General features: G+C 41.5%; 1 protein-coding gene across 1 annotated transcript in view; it reads right to left on the reverse strand.

The window, feature by feature from the left end:
- SPTLC1 (serine palmitoyltransferase long chain base subunit 1) overlaps positions 1-20611 on the reverse strand; it is a 52202-nt gene that overhangs the window by 24600 nt on the left and 6991 nt on the right. Inside the window, exons 4-7 of the mRNA XM_081151158.1 lie at positions 19690-19783; positions 19105-19177; positions 5340-5472; positions 555-684 (exon numbers count right to left, since the gene is read on the reverse strand). Coding sequence (XP_081007284.1) covers positions 555-684; positions 5340-5472; positions 19105-19177; positions 19690-19783 — 430 coding nt within the window. The remainder of the gene's footprint in view (positions 1-554; positions 685-5339; positions 5473-19104; positions 19178-19689; positions 19784-20611) is intronic.

The following is a 20611-nucleotide window of genomic DNA, read 5'->3' on the forward strand; positions in this document are numbered from 1 at the left end:
CACACCCCCAAAGGGAAAAAAAGGTGTAACTGGGAGGCACAAGGGCAGGAAGCCCAGTGTGGGGCGGCTGTTTCTCTCAGGCAGCAGCTGCTCAGAGCTGCAGGTGAAGGTGGGGTGGGGAGAACAATGTCTCACTTTGTTCATACATTTGCTGTTGTTTCTTCCACTTGATAGACAATTATTCTGATATGAATGACTCTATTTTGAATTTAAGAGGGACAACTCATCAACATTCGTCCTAGTGAGTTCTGGAGCTACTTCTGTAGAGCCCAAAGTGCACATGCCCCACCCACAAAGTGCAGACTGTTTTCTCTCCCCCTTTCAGAAAGATGCTCGATTATCTTCCCCAAATCTGCCACATAATTATGGCAGTGACAAGGCAACTGCAATCAGACTTGGTTCTACAACATGAAGTACATTTAATAAGCAGGAGTGCCCTTAATAACCGAATGTGACCCACAGGCAAGTGCTCATGACAAATTACCACCTCATACGTAACTCAGCTGGTTAGAAAGTACAAAAGAGATGCATCCTCTTCTTGAAAAGAATCATACCTTTTGATCTTCGATTTCTTGTTCTTTTAGCAGTCGCTCCAGGTCGGCCATGTCATTGTGCTCAAATAACTTAATGTCACTGCGTGATGCCTGCAATCCTTTCTGAATAGCAAAGCAGGCAGCTCTATCTCTGTAAGGAAGAGAGAACAGCCAAACTGGGGTTTAAAGGGCCTTGTCACTATTCTTAGAACAGGAATGCTTGCTTTAGCAGGATAACCAAAGTTCACTTGTTGACGTAAACATGACATGAGTGAAACACACCTGAACATTTACACGTTGTTGTCTGCGCTTCCCTCGACAAGTTCTGCTCACAGAACCGCCATACTGATTCTATTCTAAGCAGCACACTCTTCCGGAATTCACCTCAGAAGTCAGCATGCCTCTTACTAGAGATGGCTCTCAGTGCCCTCACAGCACTTCTCTGAGAAATACACAGAACACTGCATTTCACATCAGCAGCATCTGACTGGGACCGCACACTCCTCACAGGAGCAATACTGGACAGGTGACTCTCTCTGTAAAATCGGGGTAAACTTGAATCTTGCACATTAAACTTCCATAAGCTCTTCTAAACTGGGTTAATTAGGAGGAAATGTATTTTTAAAGTAAGCTGTATTAATTAAAAGTATAAAGATTTCTACTTCTGGGAAAATGGAGTAGACATATTTTTTTTACTAGGTACAACCAAACCCCTGACACTACATACAAAAGAAACATAAGCCTGAAAGGTGGAGAGAAAAGTCAGTCCAGCTAGGGACCTGAGAAATGACATGAAACGAGTTTCCTGTATTTTCTAGACTTGGAGCTGATGAAGTTGGCTACCTGGAAATGCCACAGACACTGACACAAAACCTCTAACAGAAGCCTGTGTTCTGCAGCCAAAGGGAGAGGAAACAGAGTTTGAAGCCAGTAACAATAGTCTATGGCAGCCATACCACAGGAAAACCTGCACCCATCTTCTCTGCACCAGCAAACGTTGACCCTTGAGAGGTTGTAACAAGGCACCTCAACATGACCCAGGGCAGTGCTGGATAAGGGAGCTGAGACTTTTATATGTGCCGATGGTAACATGTGGCCCCAGCTGTGGTGTCAGTGAGACCATGTACAGAGCCCCAAGTTCCACCCACCCGCCAATTAGGGGCACCCTCCCTCTTTCCGTATGGGCTGTATCAGAGGCGGCTCAGGGGGTCGGAGGGAGAGAAAAACACCCCCACCTCAGGGTCAACAGAGGCTGAAGGGGGACCTCCACCTGGCAGTAATAAGGCAACGGTGCCCCCTGTACCTGCTGGAAGAGTGTCAGAAAAGTCAATTAAAACAGTTGGTTGAAATCAAGCATAAACTATAACAACATAATATGAAAATGAACAGGTTTCAATCAACTATCATTTGACATACCAAGAACCAGAAGACTCCAAACAGAATGAAAGAAAACAGCTAACAAACATCAATACTGAGGTGACAGAGATGTCAGCATTTCTGATGATAATTTTAGAGCAGTCACGATAAAAATATTTCCTCCAAAAATAGAAAACAGAACTATCATACAATCCAGCAATTTTACTTCTGGATATTTATCCAAAGAAAATAGAAACACTAACTTAAAAAACATATGCATCCCTATGTTCACTGCAGCATTATTTACAATAGAGAAGATATGAAAACAACCCAAGTGCCCATCAGAAATAAGTCAGAGAAAGACAAATACCATATAATTTCACTTATATATGGAGCTAAAAAAACAACACCACACACACAAAAACAAACAAATCAAAGCAGAAACAGACGCATGAATAGAGGAAACAAACTTGTGATTACCAGACAGGGTAGGCAGTTAGGCCGTGGGGAAAAGAGGTGAGAAAGAGATTACGAAGTACAAATTTCCAGTTATAAAAATTTAAATGAATCAATGGGGATGTGATATACAACATAGGGAATATAGCAATAATACTGTGATAACTTTATATGGTGACAGATGGTAATTAGAGTTATGTGCGGATCATGTCATATGCATATATATGTATCAAGACTATAATGTGTATCTGAAACTAATAGGATATTGTATGTCAATTATATGCCAATAAAAAAAGTTTCCAAGGAAACGAAGAGCGGTTCTTTGAAAAGATAAATAAGACTGATAAACGTTTAACCAGATTCAGGAAGAAAAAAAATGAGATGAAAGATAAAATCAGAAATGAAAGAGAAGTGACAACTGACGCCAAAATTGAAAGAAAATACTACAAACAACTATATGCCAACTAATTGGAAAATCTGGAAGAAATGGAAAAATTCCTAGAAACATACAATCTCCCAAAACTGAATCAAGAAGAAAAAGAAAATCTGAACAGATTATAATTAGTGAAATTGAAGCAGTAATCCAAAAACTTCCAACAAACAAAACTTCTGGAACAGATGGCTTCACAGGTGAATTTTACCAGACATTCAAAGAAGAAACAACACCTATCCTTCTCAAACTATCCCAAAAAATTCAAGAGGAGGGAAGATTCCCAAACTCTTTTAATGAGGCCAGCATCATCCTAATTCTAAAACCAGATAAAGACACTGCACAGAAAGAAAATTATAGGCCAATATCCTGAAGAACACTGATGCTAAAATCCTCAACGAAATACTAGCAAACCAAATCCAGCAATACATTAAAAAGATCATTCACCATGACATACTGGGATTCATTCCTAGAATGCGAGGCTGGTAAAATATCCACAAATCAATTAATGTGACACATCACATACACAAAGTGAAGGATAAAAGTCATATGATTATATCAATAGATGCAGGAAAAGCATTTGACAAAACCTAGCACCCATTTATGACAAAAACTCTCAGCAAAATAGGAATAGAGGGAACATATCTCAACCTAATAAGGGCCATATAGCCCTGGCCTATGTGGTTCAGTGGTTAGAGCGCTGGCCTGTGCATCAAAAGGTCTCAGATTCAATTCCCAGTTAAGGACACATATAAGAGAAAAACAGAGTGACAGGAGTTTTCTTATAAAAAACCATGGAGACCAAAAAAAAGTATCACAATATATTTCAAATGGTGAAAGAAAAAGTCAACCAAAAACCCTATAACTAGCAAAAATATTCTTTAGGAATATTTGAAGAGGAAACCAAGACATTCCCAGCTGAAGGAAAACTAAGAATCTGTTCTCCAGACCTCCCCTAAAGGAATGACTAAAGGAAGTTCTTCACATAGGAAAAAACAAGTAAAAGAAAGAATCTTAGATTATCAGGAAGGAGCAAAGAACATAGTAAGTAAAAAGTATGAACAAACACATATGGCTTTTCTTCTCCTTTTGAGTTTTCTAAATTATTCTGGATGGTTAAAGGAAAAATTACAACACTGTCTGAGGTGGTTCTCAATGTATGTACAGGAAATACTTAATTATATTATAAATGAGGAGAATAAAGAGATTTAAAGGAAGGTAAAAGTTTTATACCTAAACTAGTAAAATAATGAGCAGTAGAATGTGATAACTTATGTTTATACATAATGTCATACTTAGAGCAATGACTTAAAAGATCTATACATTCACTCATTCACTCACTGAACTGGTATTTACTGAGCACTATTAAAAGGCAATGAACTACTAGAAACTGTTGGATTCTAGTGAGTCTGAAGCAAAATGAGCAGAGAGTGGGGGGGGGGTTGCATATGCATGAGGACATGAGAAGGCCTGAGGAGCAGAGGGACTCTGACAGGCATCGACGGCCAAGTGGCCTTGGATTCATGAGGCACCAGAGCCCTCAGGCTGTAAGCTCTTCTCCACATGCAGCCTGAGAGGTCAGGGAAGACTTTCCTGCAGAGGCAATATCATGTGCAGGGTGAGCAGGAATTAAGCAGGTGAGATGAGGAACAATATACTTAGCATGTGCAAAGGCCCTGAGGTGAGAGGAAACTAGTGTTTAAGGCTGGTGAGGTTACAGCACAACGAATTGAGGGAAAATGGTATAAAATGAGCTTGAAAAAGTAGTCTAGAACATGCAAGGTCGAAATAAAGACCTGCATCGTTATTTCAGGAACAGAAGCTCTTATACGTGTGATATGATTAGATTTGCATTTTTTAAAAAGATGGTTCTGGCTATGGTGTTAAAAAAAAGAGAGAGAAAAGGCAGAAGTAAATTTATTTTTAAAATTAAAAGGGTCATTTAATTGTCTACTCAAAAGATGAAGAAGCTTGGGCTAGAGGCCTCTGACAAGTGTGGCAGCTACCTGGGCTATGTCAGCCATGACTGCTTCTCTCTGTCCTTCCTCTCCACAGTGAACAGCAGCCCATCCCGTGCACATACATGTGAGGGGCAGATTTGCACATGGGAAGTGAAGGAAGCCTCGACTCACGGTTTCTATGTTGTTAACATGCCATGAAGCAAGACCAGTAGAGACCAGGGATTGGGGTGGGGTGCAGAGAAGTGGAGTGACTGTGCCAGGCAATGAGTGGGTTGTGACCACAGTCTCACAAGGATACCACATGGCCACAGAGCTGCACAGGGGAGGGAGATGGTTGGCCTCCTCCATGGTAGGCTTGGCTTCTCGATATCAATAACAAAATCATAATGAAAGATAAATGAGTGCTGACACCTTTTGGTACTCATCCTTCTAATGACTGTCTCACAAATTCGGCAGAATTACTTGGCTGGGGTGACTATGAATTTAAAAACAAAAAAATCAGTATTATTTTAGGTAGAGAACCTCTAACAAAAGAATTTTTTAAGAGAGTCAGTATTACTTTCAAAGGAATACTGATGGGAAATGTAGGTAAAGGTCACTTACACAAACACAATGTCCCCTCTCTTAGAGTAAGCCGGAATAGCACTGGCTATGGTGGCAAATCCATACGAGTAGATAATGGCTTCTTCTGTCTTCATAAATTTTGCTAGGCGTTCTTCCAAATCCAAGTGCACATCTATTTCAATAATAAAAAATTAAACAAACTGTCACATAGCTTTTTCACTAACTAAAGGGTAAAAATAAAGTATAATTATTAACGTAATTGATTTTAAGTTACAAATTACTTAAGCTCTATTAAGATAATTCTGGGCCAACAATACTTCTAAAACCTGTGAACTGAGTGAATCAGCTACTCATCTGTCCATACAACGTGTTACTGGGCAGCTCCAATTTGGGGTTCTGCTTTGATATCACTCTAGACCAAGAATTCAAGGCCCAGCGACTTTATCAACTTTGAAGTCCTTCAACCAATGCAGGGCATTAATTATTAATGACTTCCTGAATTTTAGCAGAGGTACCAACCCAGGCACTAAGACAACAGTCAACCAGCTTTCAACAGGAAAGGGCGGGGAAAAAGTAGTTCGTTTAAAAAGAAACCCATGCACTCTACATTAAGACTGTGACTTTGGAGATTAAAGATAGTGGCAGACTGAGTGGAAGCTACACCAACACTCTCCCAGGACCGAACTGGAATGACAACTAAAATATAGAAAAACCATCCTGAATAACCAACTGCAACAAAAGACGAGCTGGAGAGCACCCTCATAACCAAGGAGGAAAAGTGGAGACCGCATAGAGACCTGTAGGAAGTGCGGAGGAGCGAGAGGGCTCGCTGGGCTCCCACAGGCAGAAGCTGAAGGTCTGGAGGGAGATCTCAGCTGTGGCGGGTTCCCACTGAGGACTCTGGGGGCTAAACCCCAGGCTGGGCTTCTCAGCCCAGAGCACTAGAACTGAGACAGGTACCCACATAACATCTGGCTGTGAAAAGCAGCAGGGTTTCTGTCTGCCAGGGAGAGATGGCTGGAAATGCAGGCACCCTCTTATGGAGCCAATGCACAGAGTTTTGTGTGTAGTCAGTCACTCACCCTGGGCTCCAGCAGAGGGAGAGCAGAGTGGACTAGAGCTGTGTGAGGAGAATCTAGAGTTGTGGGCTGTGGAGATAGAGTTCAAAGGGCACCCCTCTGCATTCCTGTGCGAAGTCATTCCCCCATACTGCAGAGGCAGACATTTATCTTCAGAGCAGCTTTTGCCTGAGAGGGAAGCAATTGCTCCTTACTGCTGGAAAACCTCACCCTACCCCCCCATGGAGTTTCTACAGCCTGAGGCTCATTAAGAGACTCATAGCAATCAGGTTCCCCACCCTGTGAAGTTTCTACAGCTGCTCATTAACAGAATCAGATTAATCAGCCTGTAGGTGGAGGCAGACTTCAGAGTGCTTTGAGCCTTTGCCTGATCTGCTTCTGGACCTGGGCCTTGGAAAAACAGACTTTCGTGGGAAACTTGGTCCTGTCGAAATGCACTTAGCCCCAGCAGAGGGGACCTCAAGCTAAGAGTTGTTGAAAGCTCCAAATAGGGTAGTCAGGGCCAGTCACAAACAGCGTCTGACATTAGCCTGTACCAGAGACTGTCCAAAAAGACTGAGAGTCCTAGCAGGCATACCTAATACATAGAAACAAACCCAAATGGGCAGCCAAAATGGGGAGGCAAAAAAACAAGCCCCAAATGAAAGAACAAAAGACTCCAGAAAAAGAGCTAAATGAAATGGAGATAAGCAATCTATCAGATACAGAGTACAGAATACTGATTGTAAGGATGTTCAACAACATGAGAAAAGACATGGAAATTATGAAGGAAGTTAAGAATGACACAGCAGAAATAAATAATACATTGGAAGGAATAAACAGATTAGAGGAAGCTGAGGACTGGATCAGCGAATTAGAAGACAGGGTAGGAAAAAAATCACTCAATCAGAGATCCAAAAAGAAAAAACAATTAAAAAACAGGAGGACAGTCTAAGGGAGCTGTGGGACAACATGACACGTAACAATATTCACATCACAGGAGTGTCAGAAGAGGTCAAAAGTAAGCAAGGGTTAGAGAACCTGTTTGAAGAAATAATGGCAGAAAACTTCCCTAACCTGGTGAAGGAAAAAGGCACACAAGTTCAGAAGGCACAGAGAGTTCCAAGCAAGAAGAATCCAAAGAGGCCCACGCCCAGACATACCATAATTAAAATGCCAAAATTTCACGACAAAGAAAGAATATTAAAGGCAGCAAGAGAAAGCAGTCTGTTATCCCCAAAGGAGCTCCCATAAGGCTGTCAGCTGACTTCTCATCAGAAACTACAGGCCGGAGGGGAATGGTATGAAGTATTCAAGGTAATGCAAAACAAGGATCTGAAACCAAGACTACTCTATCCATCGAGGCTATCATCAAAATAGATGATGAAATAAAGAGCTTCCCAGACAAAAAAAGGCTAAATGAGTTTACACCACCAAACCAGCATTGCAGGTAATGTTAAAGGGACGGCTGTAATCATAAGAAATAGAGAGAGAAACATAGGAATAAAGAATTAAAATGGCAATAAATAAGGACCTATCAATAATAACCTTAAGGACTTTAAGGGAGAGATCAACAGCAATAGAGTCATAGCTGTGGACTTTAACACCCCACTGACATCACTGGATAGAACTCCAGACAAAAAGTCAATACAGAAACAGTGACTAAATGACACACTAGATCAGATGTATTTAATTGACATTTACAGAACACTTCACCTCAAAGCTGCAGAATATACACTCCTCTCAAGTGCACATGGGCCATTCTCAAAGATAGACCACATGTTAGGACACAAAACAAGTCTCTTTAAGTTCAAGAAGATTGAAACCATATCAAGCATCTCAAATCACAACGGCATGATACTAGAAGTCAACTACAGTAAAAACACTCAAAAACATTCAAACACATGGAGGCTAAATAATATGCTATTAAACAATGAATGGGTTACCAATAAGATCAAGAAAGAAATAAAAACGTTCTGGAAACAAATGAAAATGAACATACAACCACCCCAAATCTGTGAGTCACAGCAAAAGCAGTCCTAAGAGGGGAGTTCATAGCACTACAGGCCTACCTGAAAAGTCAAAAACCATTTTTAGTAAACTATCTAACCCTACAACTTAAAGAATTAGAAAGCTCCCCTGTGAAGCCCTCCGGACCAGGGCTTTTGTCTGCTCGGAGTTTTTTTTATTGCTGCTTCGATTTCATCAGTTGTTATTGGCCTATTCAGGTTTTCTGATTCTTCCTGATTCAGTTTTACAGGATCTCACTCATATGTGGAATCTAATAAACAAAACAGACTGAGGAACAAAATATCTCCAGAGACATAGAAGCATGGGACTGACAAATCTCAGTGGGAAGGCGGGGGTGGGGGAGTGGGTGGGGAGAGATTAATCAAAGAACTTATATGCATATATACATAACCCATGGACACAGACAGAAGTGTGGTGAAGGCCTGGGGGGGATGGATGCGGGGTAGAGGGGATCAATGGGGGGAAAGGGAGAGGCGTATCTGTAAAGATAAATAACAAAAAAACTGGTAAAAAAGTGCTCCAAACCAAGAAGAAAAAAAAAGTGACTTTGAGCAGCAGTGGTAACTCCTCTACAGCTGGTAAGTACTGAGTGGCAGCACCTGCCATCACTCTGTAGGACTGAGTTTCTGCCCTGGGGAATTAACATGTAAAGTTCCAAGAGAAAGATGGTCCTTTTACAGAGAGAGCTTAGGAAGAACGCTGATGTAGCAACGGGAACTGTAATTATTAAGCTGTTTTTCTCTCTCTCCTACATCACAGTTCCCTTTAGCCTTCACCTTCCCAGGCTGAGCCATGAGGCTTCATGCCCTAGGATGCAAGAACCAGTGATGTCTAGAATAAACAGTGCATTGACTGGCTTTGAACCTGAAAACTTCAAAGTGGTCTTAAAATGAGGCATTATCAGGAGAGAAAAAGATTTGTAAAACTTCCTTTAGCTCTTCAACTATAGCAGGACCCAAGCCTGGAGAGCTGGATCAGAGTTTTACCACATATTCTGCGTAAAGAGAACTCAGAAGCTGATAAGGAAGGATGCCTTGAAGCTTCATGGGAGGAAGGACGGAGGTCAGAGATGGGAAAGGCAGACTTTCAGACCATGGAAGAGGGAACCGTAGCACGGCCATTCAGGGGAACTTGGAAGTGTAGGCAGCAGCAGGGAACCTAGACGGTCTGCAGAGAGGGGTGGAGCAGAGGGCTGATGGGCTGGCACAGCCCTCTGGCACAGATGTTGAGGCCCGGTGGCCACTCCAGACCTGCAAACTCCACCGTCCTCAGCATCAGCCTTCCCTCCAGGCAGCACTGGCACCCCTTCCAGAGACCAGGGAGAACGCAGGGCCCTGCAGCTCCTCACTCTAGACAGGTATGCCCTCACCCTCTCAGGGGCCTTCTTGGTGAGAAGGGGGAGAGAGACAGGACCTGAAGAACTGAAACACACAGAAGAGACAGCATAACTAGCTGGGTACAATGCTAGACTTGAGCGGACTAAACAGTCCCACTGTAAGGGATGTGGTGAGCTGTCAAGGGCCAGCTCTCACCACTGCAGAGGGGACAGGTGAGGCAGGTCAGCACAGCTAGAGGAAATAAAGGAACAACTTTCTTCGCACATCTGAGTGTCTGAAATCTGTAAGCCCACTCTGATTTAGGAGGCAGGCTAATCTGTGATGCTCTCTAACGAGCTGAAGGCAAAATTAAGAATTATAAAAGTTGTAACTTCACAAAGGACTGCATTTTTAAAAGTAGTCAGATGAGGGAGATTCAACAATCTTCTCAATTCATTTATTAATAATTTACTGAATATCACATAAAGACAGATACTCTGATAAGCACTGAACCAGAGTTTCTGCCACAGCTAGTGACATAGCTAAGAGAGTCACCCAACAGCTGTCCTCGGAGAAATCCAGGCCGGGGCGCAGGTGCAAATTGATCCTATGCCTTCAACCAACTGGTCTGAAACACTTGGGTTCCTTCCACACTCAGAACCACAACACATCCAGAGCAACTTCTGACTAAAGACAGGGAACACTCATCAGCAGACCATAAGTGGGAGTAGAAACCAGGAGGACCCAGGTGGTCTAAACCAGACCCCAACTGAATGGCAGGAGACAGAGCAAGGAATTAGAAAATTCAGTAGTGATATCCAGAAACTGAAGCCCTCTTTACTTACAGATTTCTTATAGGATATTATGAAACTGTGTAAATGAACTATTTATCCTATCTCACATTTCTTCCCATTTATAAGTTAAAATACATATACCAACAAAGTCTATTATAGAAAAAACACAGGAAAACCATTTGACTTTCATTACTAATTGGTTATAATCACCCTGCATTGGTAGAATGACGCTTTCATTCTATCAATATGAAATGCATTTGGGATTTTTACAGTAACAAAGAAGAATGTATCCCATCTGATCAAAATGGTACCAAAGGGGTATCTGGCTCTTCAAGTATCAGATCTGTGACATCAACACCACAAGTTCAAGGATCTGACCCTGCACCTGACTGCTTGTCCTTCAATGGTAGATGCTGCCAATGGAAGGTTTCAAGCAAAATCTGGCGAGAACAAGAAAACAGAAAAGCATTAGAGGACCAGCCACCCCCCTGGTGGCTGACCTCCTCCCTAGTGCTCTTTGAGTGCCTCCCTACAGGCAGGTCCCCACCACCTGCCACCTCTCACTTTCAATCAGACATGAAGGCAGGTCCCCTGTGGAAGGCCTCCTTCAAATCACAATGCTGCCTCTAAACTGGACTAGCTACCCCAAATTTTCACAACTTAGCGAGTAGGCGGCAACCCCAGCTACGTGCACTACTTTAACCCAATCTCTATTTCATAAGGAAACTTGAGCCATGGGTGCAAGCTACTCTTGCTGACTACAAATGTGGCCTTAAATCACACTACAGACTTAGTTTAAAGAAATCTTTTCCCTGATTAACAATGAGACAGTAAACAAACCTGGCTTTGTTTCAAAGCTTCGGAGGTTTTACCAAGTTGATGGAAACTGTATTAGTAATACTCTCATCATTATATATAGGTCCTGGCCATTAAGTGTAAAAAGAATCTCGATATAATAAATCAATCATTTATTGGTTCTTTCTCAGTCCTAAAAATTTAAAGAAGAATGGCCTTCTCCTGCTCCTACCTAAAGACACTGATGTCAGCCCTGCGAAGCGAGTTTTGTCACAGGCAAATATGAGTAAGTTACATAATGTCTCCTGATGTATGATAATTACTTTGCGCAAGGAAGGAACTCTTGACCCAAGGGAATGGGGAGGCAGCAAACAGGAAAACTGCCAGAGCCTGTTCTCCAACTTCTGAAGTCTGTCTTCTACGTGCAGGACCCATTTCACCAACTGGTGCCATAGACGTGCATGGAGTGCAAGCACTATGTTCTCTGATTCACTGCTTGGAACCAACACGGTAAGTAAGAGGCCACGGTGGGAGGCGGCCAGAAAGCCTCTCTCTCCTAGCGCTGGCTGCCCTTGGCTGTACCTGCCCCTTCACCGGAAAGGAAGAGCCGGGAGGCAGAGGCAGTACAGGATGCCTGGTACAGGCCCTGGCTGTGGCAACCTGCTCTGTGCCTCTCAGGTCCTTCTCTATCAAACGGGTAATGGTTGTACCTGCCACAAAGGGTTGTTCTGAGAACCTCTGGAGTTAATGTCTATAAAACTCAGAACAATACCTGGCATGGAAAAGGCAATAAATAGGCTGTGTGTTCGTTCAATTAAACGAATATTTCTAGAATTAAAAAAAAAGTTTTCTTTTAAAAAGTAAAAAGTTACACTGTCTTCTAATTAATTTATCCAAATCCCAGATATTTCAGGACTACCTTATCTTAAAGTCACTTGTTCAGTTTTCCATTTATGTTCTATCTCCTCTTAATCTGATTAAGAGCAGAGAGCAACATTAGAACAGTTTAGAAAACAATCAACCAACTACATTTTCTCTTGAGGGCTCCATGTTTGTGTTACACACTGGTGTGTTTTTTTTAAATCCCTTGAGACTCGAACAGTTTTTCGTAAAAGTAAAGATAATATCACTTATGCACTCATTAGAACATAAATACAGTGCTGAATGTTTCTCAAAATGTTTTCACAGAATCTTATGGAATTCTTACCAAAATGTTCTGAGCGGCGCAAACAAGGACTGTTCCCCCGCCCTGTGAAAGCCCTCCCATGACTGGTGGGGAGAAGGGGCAGATCTGGGAATTTTATGACCCAATGCCCTTCCTACTAAAACATGCAGTCATGGTTCAGCTGACTGCTGTAAGAGAGAGAGAGAAATATCTTTAAAAATAAACAAATGAACAACTGCTTGCTGTTGGCTTTAGAACACAATCAAATGCCACTCTCTCACCATGGAACCCCACCACTAACTGCCTTTTGATCTAGTTTAAGACCTGAGCCAAGTAGGTATCATATATGCAAAGCAGATCCTGGGCACCAGCAATAGGCCACTGGCAAATGAAATGTTTATATTATAATCAAAACAAATAAACAAAGAAGTTCTTAACAAGAGAAACTATCAAAGGGCCCTGGGCCTCCATTACCCATAGAGGGAAAGAAGGCTCCACAATCTGATAAAACTACTTGCTCCATTCATTCTACAAGACACATTAAAACAACAAAATGAGAAAGCCGGAAAACTTCTCGTCACACAGTCCTTACAGACCATCTTAAGAACTTCGTTAGTTCTACCTGCAGGCCTTTAGGACGCAGGAGAACAGTTAGCCTAAGAAACTAGATGAATTTTTACTCAACTGTTGTTTGATTTTCTTTTTCTGTATTAATCACCTAATATTATCTAATATGTTACTGTGAAATAAAAAGAGAGAATGTTTTAATAAGGAAATGTGCTTTTACAAGTGATGTATATTTATTATCTGAAAAGTTGAGAAAAGAGATGAAAGAGGGAGGGTGTTCATCTTTGGAAACAGATGCCTGAATGTGAGACGTCCGGGAAAAAGGAAAAGACAAAATTAAAGGCAACCTTTCGGGGATCCAGAGAAAGAGACCCTGGCCACACAAATACACAAGCAACTACAAAGAAAAGGACAGGTCCCCAAGTCTGCATCATTACTCGATGCAAAGGGCAAATGTATCCTAAATATTTTAGGATAAGTTAATTGTTCGGGGTATTTGAGATATTTAAAATGTAGCCTTACTGACCTCAGGTAGCTTCTCTGACATTATCTAACACTGAAACTTCAAGGCAATTTAATATAACTACAGTAATTTAAGTGATCACTTCCAGAACAGGAGAGAGAGAAAACTATCCTATTGGAAAACCAAAACGGGAAAAATATAAACAGGCATCTGAGGGAAGGAAAAAGATGACAAGGAAACATGGGCAACTCTTAAGGAACAAGACAAGTTTATTGGAAGGACAATGTACTTAAAGAACATTACACATTACTCCAAGCTATAGGTTTAGTGTCTTGTCACAAAAACACGGCAAATTAATCTTCAACCTTTGCCAGACGACGGTCTGTTTGAACCTTGAACTACAGTTAGGATAAGATGACCAAGGGACCAACATTCATTTACAGAGGAGCCTGCCACATTCACACACCTGAAAGATCAAATCCAATTTAAAACAGTCATTCCAATCCCAAGGCAAAGGACGTATGGTATGCGACCATTATTTTTAAAATGGGGAAATATATATGTATGGAAGTGGTTTATATATGCCAAGAAAAAGTCTCCAGAAGAACTGTTAAGAAACTATTGATCATAACTGTCTTTTTTAGGGGTAGGATGGCAGTGGGAAAGGGAAAACTTTTCACTATCTCTATAAACTTATTGAAGTTTATACCATGGACTGAATTAGTCAATCAAGAAAATTAATTTAAAACTATCCATCTGAAGACCCATGTCTGGAAGCACACAGCATCCGATTATGCACAGTAAATTTCAGGTGAACCAAATGGCAAGCTGGCTGAGCTGTTCTAACAATGTATTTCCACAGCTTTGGGGAAACTAGTCTTGAAGATTTGAAACATTTGTTTTTCATGATTTGATTTAGCAATAAATCTCTTGTCATCTCAGATTAACTCCCAAGCAGAGGCCAATGCCACACACGCAAAGAAAATTCACTAGAAAGAGAGGCTTTTAGGAAAGCACCTTCTTTATCCCAGTAGGCAGATCATAGAAAGAAAGCCTTGTTGACCAGATTACAACAAACCACCTCATAAAAATGCCTTTCCTAGTTTTCTAATCTTAATCAAGGAACTCATTCCCAACCAATCAGAACCAAGCAAACAACCCATGTTTGCATTAGGCTAGAGCAAAGAAGAAGACTGATCAGAGCTTGTTTTAGTCTTTGATCCTGCCTTTAAGACTGGAAGTCAGCCCTGGCTGGTGTGTTCAGTGGTTAGAGCATTGGCCCAAGCACCGAAGAGTCCCAGGTTCGATTCCTGGTCAAGAGCAAGTACCTGGGTCATGGACTCGCTTCCTAACCTGGTTGGGGCCCATGTGAGAGGCAACCAGTTGATGATGTGTCTCTCTCACATCGATGTTTCTCTCCCTTCCACTCTCTCTGAAAAGCAATGGAAAAAATACCCTCAGGTGAGGATTAAAAAAAAAAAAAGACTGGGAGTCAGCATTAATCATGATGGCAGAGTAGGTAAACCTCCTCCCACAACCACATCAAAATTAGCATAAACTACAGAACAATTATCACTGAGAACCACCTGAAGGCTAGCTGAACAGAAGTCCCATAACTAAGGAGATACAGAAGCAGCCATGGGCAAAGATGCAGAATGGGCTAGAGTCCCATACCTACGTGTGGAGGTTAAAAATGGGGAGGGATATCTAGGCTTCGGAGGTCCCCCTGAGGTTCCCAGATCCACACCAGACTACCCAGCCCAGGGTTCCAGTGCCAGTAAGAAAAGTCCCCATAACTTCCCCCACCTAGAGTTGGCAGGCGGGCACCTTATCTGAGTCTCCATCAACTTGGCTAACACTGTAATTCCCTGAGATCCTGCCCTATCACATTTGCTGTCCACCAAAGCCACTTTTAGCAGCTTTTTCATACAATAGGCCAGTACTGTCTCATGCTGTGGACTTTCCTAAATTCCTCAAAGGTTCACAAACCCCAAATAAACAGCATCTGGCCTCAGCATGTACCATAACTCTTACTAAGCAGCCCTAAGTCTGGCAGTATTAGCAGCCAGCCTCATCATGGAGCTTCGCCTCTTCCAGGTGCCTCCAAGCCAAGCACAAGTGGTGACCATATGTAGATCACTTTGTTAGCTCCTATCAGGTGGCCCTGGGGAGGGCAGAGGCAGTGGCTGACCTTGGGCAACACCAGAGTGCCTCCCAAGAGGCTCCAGAACCAACACACTTGGTGGCCAGCTTCAGACCACATCAGAGCACCACCCAACCATCTCTACAAACAACACACCAAAAGGATGGACTTGGTAGGCATTAGATCCACACTAAAGTGAATCCTACTGTGTAGGGTGAGTTCCTGCACAACAGCTCCTCTATTGTAGTCACAGCCAGTCTTCAAAACCAATCAGCCTGAGGGTCATTTCCTCCCATTGATGTGCCAACAGCAATCAAGGCTCAATTACAACAGGAGGCATACACAACCCACACAAGGGACACTCTTGGAGCACCCAGCTCAGGTGACCAGGGAGACAGAACCACTGGGTGCTAGAGAACACCTACTACATAAGGCCACTACCAAGACCATGAAATGTAGACACAAACACAGAGAGGCAGTCAAAATGTGGAGACAAAGAAACACGGCCCTTGTGAAAGAAGAGAATAAAACTCCAGAAGAACTGAACAAAATGGAGGCAAACAATCTACCAGATACAGATTTCAAAATACATAAAGATGCTAGATGATCTCAATGAGAACTTTAACAAAAGGATAGGAATCACAAAACTGGAAATAGAAAACATTTTAAAAAATAGTCAGAAATGAATATAATAACTGAAATGAAGAACACACTAGAGAAAATCAACAGTAGATTAGATAAAGCAGAGGGTTGAATTTGGAATATAAGGACACAAAAGAACACCCAATCAGAACAGCAAAAAGAAAAAAATAATTAAAAAAAATAATAATGATAGTTTAAGGGGCCTCTGGGACAACATCAAGCTACTAACATTTGCATCATAGGAGTGTCAGAAGGAGAAGAGACAGAGCAAGGGATTAAAAACCAATTTGAAGAAATAATGATGGAAAACTTCCCTAAACTGGCTGAAGGAAAGACTTACAGGTCCAGGACATGCAGAGAGTTCCAAACAAGATGAACCCAAAGAGGCCCGCACCAGACACATCATAACTAAAATGCCAAAGAGAGAATCTTAAAAGCAGCAAGAGAAAAGCAACTAGTTAGCTACAAAGAAAGCTCCCATAAGACTGTCAGCTGTTTTCTCAACAGGAACTTTGTAGGCCAGAAGGGTTGGCACAAAATATTCAAAATGATAAAAAGCAAGGACCTACAACCAAAATTACTTTACCCAGCAAGGCTATCATTTAGAATGTAAGGACAGATAAAGAGCTTCCCAAGCAACAACAAAAAGCTAACAGTGTCCATCACCACCACACCAGTGTTAAGGGAAATGCTGACAGGACGAGGAGGAGGAAAAAAAGATAAATAATGAAGTGGCAATAATTTCATACCCATCAATAATCACTTTAAGTGTAAATGGATTAAATGCTCCAATCAAAAGATACAGGGTGGCTGAATGGAAAAATAACAAGACCCTTACAAACACTGCCTACAAGAGAATCACTTCGGACTGAATGAGACTCAGACTGAATATAAAGGGATGGAAAAAGTTATTTCGTGCAAATGGAAATGCGAAAGAAAAGTTGGGGTATCAATACTTATATCAGATGAAACAGACTTTAAAACCAAGGCTATAACAAGAGCCAAAGAAGGACCCAGCAATGCCTCTTCCGGGTATTATTAGAAAAAAACCCAACACACTAATTCAAAAAGACATACGCATCCCTATGTTTACTGCAGCATTATTTACAATAGCCAAGATATGGGAAAAACCCAAAGTATCCATCAATAGACAAATGGCTAAAGAAGAAGTCATGTACGTATCTTGCCAATTACAACAACATGGATGGACTTAGTAAAATGCTAAGTGAAGTAAGTCAGACAGAGAAAGGCAAATACCATATAATTTCACTTATACATGGAATCTAAAGAGCAAAGTAAATGAGCAAACAAAATGGAAACAAACTCATAGATACAGAAAATAAATTGATGCTTGCCAGATGGGAGGGGGGTTCAGGAGATGGGTGAAAAAGATGAAGGGATTAAGAACTACAAATTGGCAGTTATAAAGTTAGTAAAAGAGATATAATAGAGAATATAGTCATAATGTTATACTAAATATGTATGCAGTCAGATGAATACTAGACTTATCGGGGTGATCACTTTATAAGTTATACAAATTTATGTTGTACACCCGAAACTAATATATGTGTATGTCAACTATAACTGAAAAATTAAAAAATATTAAGACAAGGATTATTAAATGAGAGAAAAAAAAAGACTAGGAGTCAGCATTCTTGGTTTCTAGTTTTAGGGCAGAAGTTAATGAACTGTGTGACTGTGAGGAAGTCTCTTAACCTCTCTGGGATTTCTATCTGTCTTATGAATAGTTGGAATGCTGGAGTACAAGATTTTCAAATCCTTTCCAGCTGTAGGATTCTTGGACACTAACTCCTGTCACCTGTTTCCAATGTAAATAATTTAACCGCTGAACTTGCTAAGGAATAAAGAAAGGTGCTCCCTTAAATAAAAACATCGTAACTGTTAAAGAAACACACACACCCAGAAACAGAAATGAGGACAGAAGACAAAAGACTTCCTGGGCTTTATACTCATTTGAAAATTATTTAACATTTTCAAAAATTTCAGAAGAACAATATACATTTAATAAACACAACCAGAAAATGCCAAGGTTGTCTTTGACAAATCTCAGTTAGGGAAGTTCAGTGTTTGAAATCACATACTCATCCTACTATTTACTTAGCCTATCCCAGGGTACCCATACCCAAGGAAATCAATGATCCTTCATCTTAATTCAAGAAAGAAGAGCTACATAGTCTATTGCCTCCCAATCTGTTCTTACCTTTCTCCCTGGCATGTGGTGGCTGTCCAGCTAGAGCTATTTCCCTGCCCTCTTTGCAGCGGGGCATGACCTAGGTTATTGTCTCACCAGTGCCATGTGGAGAGAGTGATATGAGGCGCCACCTACCTGCCTAAAAGGGTACTGCTTCCCTGCATTCCTGCTCCCCCATACTTGCCACCTGTCTGCAGCCATGCAGACAAGGATGATGACCTCCACGCTGGAGCAGAGACAGGGAAGATCCCAGTTCCTGCACAATTATGAAGAGCAGAGCCACCCACACCGGACCTTTCCCATTACAGTTGTCATGCACCACAGAAACAAACTGGGTCTCCTCACAACAATGCCCCTTGGGGGGGGGAGAGCACATGAAACAGCAGCTCAGGCTTTCACCTAAGAACTACACACCTAAAGGAACTACAGCTCTTCTCCACAAGTGACATTCAACCCCAACCAATGGTTCCAAACAACAATGTTCTAGAAAGTTAGGTAAGAAATAGCACTCACCAACTTAACACCACAACTAAGTAACGATATCTTTTCCAAGGAGTTTTGAAATCAAATGGAATTTTAATTCTTGAAAGCAGTAGTCTGAAAAATACACAAACGTACCAAATGTGCCATAAAATCCTCTAGGTCCACAAGTCCCCACACCGTACTTCTTTAGAGATGCCAAAGCTGCTGCCTTTGTGGAAGAAGAGAAAGTAAGAGGTCACAACTGCATGTCCTGTTCTTCAACCCTGTTACTCCTCCCTCCCTCCCTCATTTTACTTCCTGTCTTAGAACTGACATCCTAACAACAGCATATAAAAAGCAGACATAAAAATTCAGGGTTATAACTTAAAACATGGAAATGTTCTATTAACTCAATTATTAAATCCTGGTTAACTCAATGCCTTTATACTTTTGGGCATCTGTGGACATAAGTCTGGACTCAAAAATATTGACTGGCCAACAATCCCAACAGGAAATGAAACAATTTCCTAGACACATCTCCAACTATCACCAGGTCTGGCTCATACAACACTAAGCCACAATGGCACTCCTGCACCCTTTGTGGAAATGCAGGTCACAGCTCTTCCATAAAACAGTAATGGCAGGAACTTACAGCCCTTTCTGGTGTTCTGCATTTGTCTTTTATGTCCAGTTTCTTACACCGTCATACTATCTTTCCACTTCAGCATAGGTGCTACTTACCTTGACCCTAGGGTTATCCAACAATCCAAGAAAATTAAAGGAGGCAAAGTTTATACATTCTTTTCCATTCACCACGATGCTATGGCTTGGAGGGCTGGGGAAGAGAGATGACAATGGTTTACTCAGCTGACACCTGTCACAGCACACATGCTACTACACTACCCTGGCAGCAGATGGGACTCACAGTGATGTTACTCTACCCTATCTGCATTCCGGTCTCCTAGCTCTTGTACTTTTTACTTTTAAAAAGTAAAATGAGACAACCATATATTAAAATCAGATACTCGGTCAGTAACTCTGTTCTTAATAGGCTACCCTGCTGTACACTTAAGAAGCTAGAATTTCAAAATGAATGGATGGCAAATATTTTTTTGATTTTATAATTCACTTAAGAAAGAATAGCTAAATAAAGTATCTCAGAAAAATTCTGGGATAAGATAAACGGGGGAGAAATATAAAGAGAACAAGATCAAAGGCAGGAATGGGCAGAGCAAGTTATGATCTTACAGTTAAGTGGTTTACAAATAAATGTTATCTATAGGGAGCCACTAAAAGAATATGTGGGATATGTAACCAATTTCTAAAGTTAATGCTGAAATACTATTTAACAGAAATTCCTCCCGTGCATGCATGCATGCATACATACATACACACACACACACACATATTAAAGGAAACAGAGTGGCCAGCTCCACAGGAGCTGAGTGAGTATGCTTGGGACAGGAGGTGAGCTCCCAAGCAGACAACCCATCAAGTCCTTTGCTGACAAACATTATTAGCTTTAGGCCTTGCTTCAGAAGTATAGGGCCAAGCTACAGGTCAGGAGCAATTAAACAGTTGTAAGACCAAACTGAGTCAGTTACAACCATAGAATAGAATGGAGTGGTACTACCTGAAGGCACTGCCTAGAGTACTGGAAAGG

The sequence above is a fragment of the Miniopterus schreibersii genome, assembly GCF_964146895.1.
Source record: "Miniopterus schreibersii genome assembly, chromosome: 11".
Lineage (NCBI taxonomy): Eukaryota > Metazoa > Chordata > Mammalia > Chiroptera > Miniopteridae > Miniopterus > Miniopterus schreibersii.